This window comes from Sitodiplosis mosellana, unplaced genomic scaffold (assembly GCF_009176505.1).
Source record: "Sitodiplosis mosellana isolate CC-2019 unplaced genomic scaffold, AAFC_SMos_1.0 Smas_scaffold_3218, whole genome shotgun sequence".
NCBI classification, from domain to species: domain Eukaryota; kingdom Metazoa; phylum Arthropoda; class Insecta; order Diptera; family Cecidomyiidae; genus Sitodiplosis; species Sitodiplosis mosellana.
In genome coordinates, this window is record NW_022598460.1 from 1 (window position 1) to 6,390 (window position 6,390).

Below are 6,390 nucleotides of genomic sequence, written 5' to 3' on the forward strand. Positions count from 1 at the left end.
ATTGAAATTATCTTGGGTCTGTTCAATTTGAAGTTATTTCATAAATGTAACGAATCTTTATCTATTCTGTTACCGAATTTCGGATCGTACGAATTATAATCGGCACGTTGTTAAGTCATTGTCACAATGACAAATAATAATTATAATTGTGCAAATAATAATTACATTTGATAAAAGGAAATTCTTCCATTGTGGAAGTATATTCAAACCATGTTTTGCTGACAAATGCAGTTCAGATTCATCGCTCACAATAAGCGTACCTTAGTAAATATAAGTAAATTTTTTGCGATTGAACATTTTTGCCTGAAAATTCACAAAATGAAAGTCTCTCAATTGATTTGCAATGTTCGATCTCTTATCGCCATCATTATTTGGTAAGTGGAATATGTTGAAAAATCATAAAAATAAAAGACGAAGAAATCCAGTTCTAATTTTTTGAAGAAAAAAAATGTGGGTCTTAATTCTAGTGCTGTCGTATTAGTTTCGATTGGATACTATCTTCTGAAAACGACGAACGAGAATGATTCAACTAAAGGTGAAGCTAATGAGGTATGGAATTACTTGCCAGAGGTGTAAAACTTGATTTGTTTTCTATTGCGATCCCTATGCATATAAAGATAATGAATTCAATTTCATTCGTGAAAAAACGAAACGTTTTCGTTAAACCACGTAAAACTATGCAAAATACAAGTAAAATCGACTTATGGTCAATATGGAATAAGACGTACATTCCGCACTGTATTTAGATAGAGAAATTTACTTGAAAAAATAATGCCCGTTGTAAGTGGTTCGGATTTAATTAAATCCAAAAATTTAATTTTCAACTTTGCGAAAACGGCCAAAAAATGAAAGCTAATAAGTCAAAGCATAAAATTTGGTCGAAAACAAGAAAAATTGATCTTATGAGTACACTCGATATGGGTTATGGGGCTTTGAAATCGTGATTTTCCCGAATTTTGTTAAATCCTAAAGATTTAACTTTCAAATGTTTTAAGGAATTAATTTGTATGGAAGGTACCCGTTAATCGCTTTCGATTGGCTTCAAAATTTCAGGGATTGAGTTTTTTGGTAAAAATAAGATCCAGAAAGTTTCATGACGCTTGGAATGTCACAAATGGGATTTCTATTGGGATTTTACTTTCATGGTTTCATAAAAAACTCATTTACCTATCTAAATCTTGTGCTGACCTGAAATCCCCATAAACAAGGCACAGATATGGCTTTCGGTGCTTGATTTGAAGCTGACTAGAAGTTTTGGATGTGCAGACTGTCGAAAAACGAGATTTCCCAAAACAATTCACCATAATGTGAAAGTGAAATACTGAGGGTTTCCGTAAACTGATATTCTTGCCTATTTGAACCCAAAAATGGTCAAAAGTGCTTGCTTTTTATTACTGATTTAGATTTTTCGGACCATTTCCCACAACTTTTGCCTCTTTTGACCCACTGTTTAACGTAAAAATTCTTAAATCACGCATTTGAAAATTAAATGTTGAGAATATACGAAAAATGATATTTTTGCATATTTGGACTCAAAAAACGTACAAAGTGGTTGAGTTTTTTACTAATTTAGAATTTCTTGGTCATTTCCAACAATTTTTGACTTATTTGCAACATGGTTTTGCGTGAAAAATGCTTAAATCCCGCATTTGAAAGTTAAATCTTTAGGATTTAACAAAATTCGGGAAAATCACGATTTCAAAGCCCCATAACCCATATCGAGTGTACTCATAAGATCAATTTTTCTTGTTTTCGACCAAATTTTATGCTTTGACTTATTAGCTTTCATTTTTTGGCCGTTTTCGCAAAGTTGAAAATTAAATTTTTGGATTTAATTAAATCCGAACCACTTACAATGGGCATAGGAATATTCAAAATAAAAATTTAATTTCGCCGGCAATAGCTGTTCCGTTTATCAGTTTTATACATAATCCAGTGGAATCATATAGGCCAAAAATATGCTTTACGTTTATTATTGATGCTTGTGCATTCGATGTCGTTATGAGTATTCGATCGTTGATTTGCAAGTGTTTGGAATCACTAGTAATTAATTAGAATTGTGATAACTCTTCTTAAAAGATAATTTACCATATTTTCGTGATAATCTTCGATAATGATTCTTCACGATAAATCTTGGATGATGTTTATTAGCATGTATTTCGGTTTATTCAAGTATAACCATAATTAAATTGCTGTGTTCAATCTTATTTATGACTTTTTTTTTATTGTTCGATGAATTAGATGTCATTTAACGTTGAAGTCGTGCCTTCGCCAAAAACCCTTGTTGGTACTCGGACACACTGGGACGCGGATCAGCAGAGTTTATATTACTGCGATGTTTATGGCAATGATTCGGCTATTTTGCGTTACGACTTCAATGAAAATAAAGTGTATACAGCGGGAATTGATGGAGAATTGGTGACACCATTTGTGATTCCGGTGGCAAATTCCTCGAATGAGTTCGCAGTTGGTTTGGACCGACGAGTGGGAATCGTACAATGGGACGGCAAGTCACCCAAGGCTACCCTTGACTCAATCGCATTTGAAGTTGACAGTGACAAGAGCAACAATCGCTTCAACGCTGCTAAAGCTGATCCAACAGGTTGATTCTTTTCGTTATGATTCTTTTGATATTCATTCTTGATTCGTTGTACATTATTCTGATGAGTAGGGCGATTCTATGGTGGAACGATGCTATCAGAAAAGAAGGGTGATAATTTAGAAATTGCAGCCGGTAGATTGTACAAATATATCAAAGGCGATAATAGTCCTCAAGTGGTTCTTGACAACATTTACGTATCGAACGGAATGGCATGGGACCAAAACAACAACAAATTTTACTACATCGACTCGGGCAAATTTGATGTCAAAGAATACGATTACAATCCAAACACTGGAAACTTCTGTAAGCGATTGAAAGTCTTTGGTCCAATTTCAAAGTGAGATATACTCTATATCGATTTTAATAGAATATAATTGCCTTCAGTGCTGCTTTGAGGTATCAGGACTGATCATGAAGCAAATTAATTTTCATGATCCTGTCATACATTTCAACTAAATGTTCAGAATCACCTTTATATTCTCTCTCAAAGAATCCCCTATCTAAAAACCCGGATCTTCAAGGGGGACACTTCCATGTTACAGTGCCTATATTGACAGTCACAAAATTGTTTCAATGAACTTTAATTTGTGTTTTCATTTAGCCAACGAGAAAGTGGTCATTGATTTTAGCAACAATGGCGCACATCCCGGTTTTCTTCCTGACGGCTTGACCATTGATACAGATGGAAATCTGTACATAACATTCTACGGAGGATCGAAAATATCCAAAGTTAATCCAAAGTGAGTCATCGATCTTTCAATTACTTTAAATGCGCACCAGAAAATATCAGATATTTTCACGCGATATTTCTATCCCATCTGAATGAAAATATCCCATAATATTCTCTGATGAGCACAATTATTTGCAACATTTGATTGTTTTCTATTCAATTTTTACTAATTTTTCTGTAAATATAATTTCAATTCATTTTTCATTAGAAGCGGTAAAGTTCTCTTGGATATTCCATTCCCGGTAAAGCAAGTGACTGCAGTATCGTTTGGAGGACCGAATTTGGACATTCTATATGCAATAACGGCCGCAGATGGTGACTCATCTGAGTTCGCGGGATGTTTATTCAAAGTCACTGGATTGGGTGCCAAAGGCTTCGCAGGCGATAAAGTGCGCTTATAGAGTCCGGTCGTAGAGATCCATTTTTTCCAAACTTTTCAAACGAACAAACGAAACAAAAAAATCGTATCGAACGAACGAACAAACAAACATTCAAAACCAACAGTATCCATAGGATGTAGACTAAAACATATTCAATGACATTTTTTCTTGAGTTAAATTATCATGATATCACTTAACAACACGTGCCCCGAGTGTAAACAAAAAAAGTAATATTCTGATATCATGTAAACTGAATGTATTTTATCAGACATGAAATTGATAACAAAATCAACAAAAAGTATTGACTTGATTGAAAAATATACACTTTAAAGACAAACGTTAGTGTTTTAATTCTCTAAATCTTGACCTAGGATAATTCTCATGAATCACTTTTTGCCAGATAAGACGTAGTTCTGAATATATGGCACATGCCATATCAATAGTTTTCAGACGATTACGGTGCTAAATCATACAATAAAACCTTAAAACTATCGAATTTTGTCTGGGATTCTATCAGTATGAAATGAAGAGACTCGCGACTTGAACGTTTCATTTAACTTTAATTCGAATGAATAGTGAATGTCTATTTAAAAAAAAACCGTGTTAACGTGTTATTTCTGTATTAGTATCAATTGAGTATTTTAACTCCCAATTCAAATGCATAATTACCACTATTTCTTAAACGTGTATCATCATCCCTTGTACGTGTGAACGAGTTTTAAAATGCATTCCTGACGTTCAGACATTAGAATTGATTCGATGATTTCAAAGTGATCAGAGTAGAAGATAGTCAAACAAACGTCAAAGCAAAAAGAACAAGCGACAGCTATCAAGTCTGAATTATCAAAGTAAATATTTGAAATCAGTGTGATTACAACAAAATATTGATGAGATGAGAAAAATTGAGTTTCGTTGAATTGAATAATCAGATGAGTACAACTCAAGCAAATAATACGGCAGTTAAAATTGAAAATCAGAATAGAATATTTTGCAAATATGATATTTTCTCTTATTTTTCTTATATTTCTAGGAAATGTCATATGAATGAACTGAAATAGGGTAAATCAGTTCATTTTGTGCTGAAAGTCCAGTGTTTTCTTCAATTGAAAAAGAATGTAGGACGCGAAATGACTATAAGACAGAATACTGGTATTGAATACGTAAGCTCTGTGTTTAGCGAAGCTGAAAATTACAGTAAAAAAAGCATGATAGAGAATGACTCATCACTTGCGCGTATTTTCAACCTAAGTGTTGACTGTTTTGAAGAGGTATTTGAATGGTTATCACTAACTGATTTAAAGACACTTCGTCAAACATGTAAGCGATTTAAAACGATCGTTGATTACTGCCTCAAAACGAATTATCCGGCACTTCGAATTGGACATGGAATCGTTGAGATTTTTGACTGGACCAAACTTCAACACATTGACTGCAATTGCATTAAAGAGATTCATTTCTCAAATAGATGTGAGTATCTCGAAGATTTTACGGAAATCAAAGGGATTCTCAGCCAAGTGGAAAATGTTACGGTTAGAAAGGACCAAATCTGCGATGAATTCTATTCAACATTTCTAAAATTCTGCAAGAATTTGAAGTATTTATCCATTTCGAATATTCATGATCACACTATAATCGGTAATGACAATGGTTGGCTACTGCAACGATATCCGATACTTGAACACATCATATTGATAGAGGATTACCTTGAATTCAGACAACCAACTATTGAGCTTAAAACGTTTTTTGAGTTGAATCCAAATGTTCAAACTTTTACAACGACCATTCAATTCCTTCGAAGAAACGGTGACTGCTTGAAGGAGATCAACGCAAAATTGGATCAACTGAATGTTTTCTGTAATAAACCTTTCGGACAGCTTGTTAATTCATTATTGAATGACCTTAATCAGCGTCACTTTTACAAGCGCTTACATCTGTATGGATCGTACAGCACCATCGTAACAGATGATCTAACTTCGGTTTGTTCGTTGGAAAAATTAAACTATGCCCGAATTGATCGTCTCACCTTGCCTCCATTACACGACCTCAAAGAGTTCAGCATCGGAAAAGTCGAAAAGAACGCCAATTTGATAAGTCTTGCCAAGAGTCTTACGAATGTTCAGCGGATTTACATCGAAGAAGCCACCTTGAAAGATATAGCAGCATTCATTTGCCACACACCAAACGTGAAACACATTAAAGTGAATCGTTTGAACGGCGGATTTATTTTCAACATTCGGATCATTGAGCTCGCCGAAGTGAATGAGGGTCGAAAGAAATTGACTGGTGCAAGTAAAATCATCGTTTATGTTTCAGATGAATTCTTTTTGTTTATGAAATGGTCCGGGTTAAGATATAGCTTTAGTTTGATTGAGTTTAGACGAGTATCGAGTCATGAATGGAAGAATTTTTGTTGGAATCATTTGGGTTAATGGAATTTTTTCAAAGTTGTTTGAGTACAAAAAAAATGACACAATAAAATGACATTTTCACATTTACGTAGAAAAGTTTTTATGGTTTGAAAATTTTAATTTTAATCATGTCTTTTTAGTACCTACTTGAAGTGTTATTAACAAGTAATGCTCAGCCATGAAATAGTTCGCACATGCCTTGTGCCTCACGTAAAATGGCTAGATATTGGATCTTATCACTATCGATAAGTGTTCATTGTACATTGCACA

At 33.9% G+C, this 6,390-nt stretch overlaps 2 protein-coding genes across 2 annotated transcripts; both read left to right on the forward strand.

The window, feature by feature from the left end:
* The first annotated feature begins 6 nt into the window (after positions 1–6).
* LOC129571734 (regucalcin-like) lies at positions 7–4,043 on the forward strand. Its single transcript, XM_055451577.1, has 6 exons — positions 7–374; positions 468–549; positions 2,242–2,602; positions 2,672–2,905; positions 3,204–3,342; positions 3,541–4,043. Exons 1-6 carry the CDS (start codon positions 226–228, stop codon positions 3,731–3,733), a joined length of 1,158 nt encoding a protein of 385 aa, XP_055307552.1. The 5' UTR covers positions 7–225; the 3' UTR covers positions 3,734–4,043.
* Positions 4,044–4,216: 173 nt separating this feature from the next.
* LOC129571735 (uncharacterized) lies at positions 4,217–6,207 on the forward strand. The gene is made up of 2 exons (XM_055451578.1): positions 4,217–4,560; positions 4,743–6,207. The coding sequence occupies exon 2, from the start codon at positions 4,840–4,842 to the stop codon at positions 6,139–6,141; it is 1,302 nt and encodes a 433-aa protein (XP_055307553.1). The 5' UTR covers positions 4,217–4,560; positions 4,743–4,839; the 3' UTR covers positions 6,142–6,207.
* Positions 6,208–6,390: the final 183 nt, after the last annotated feature.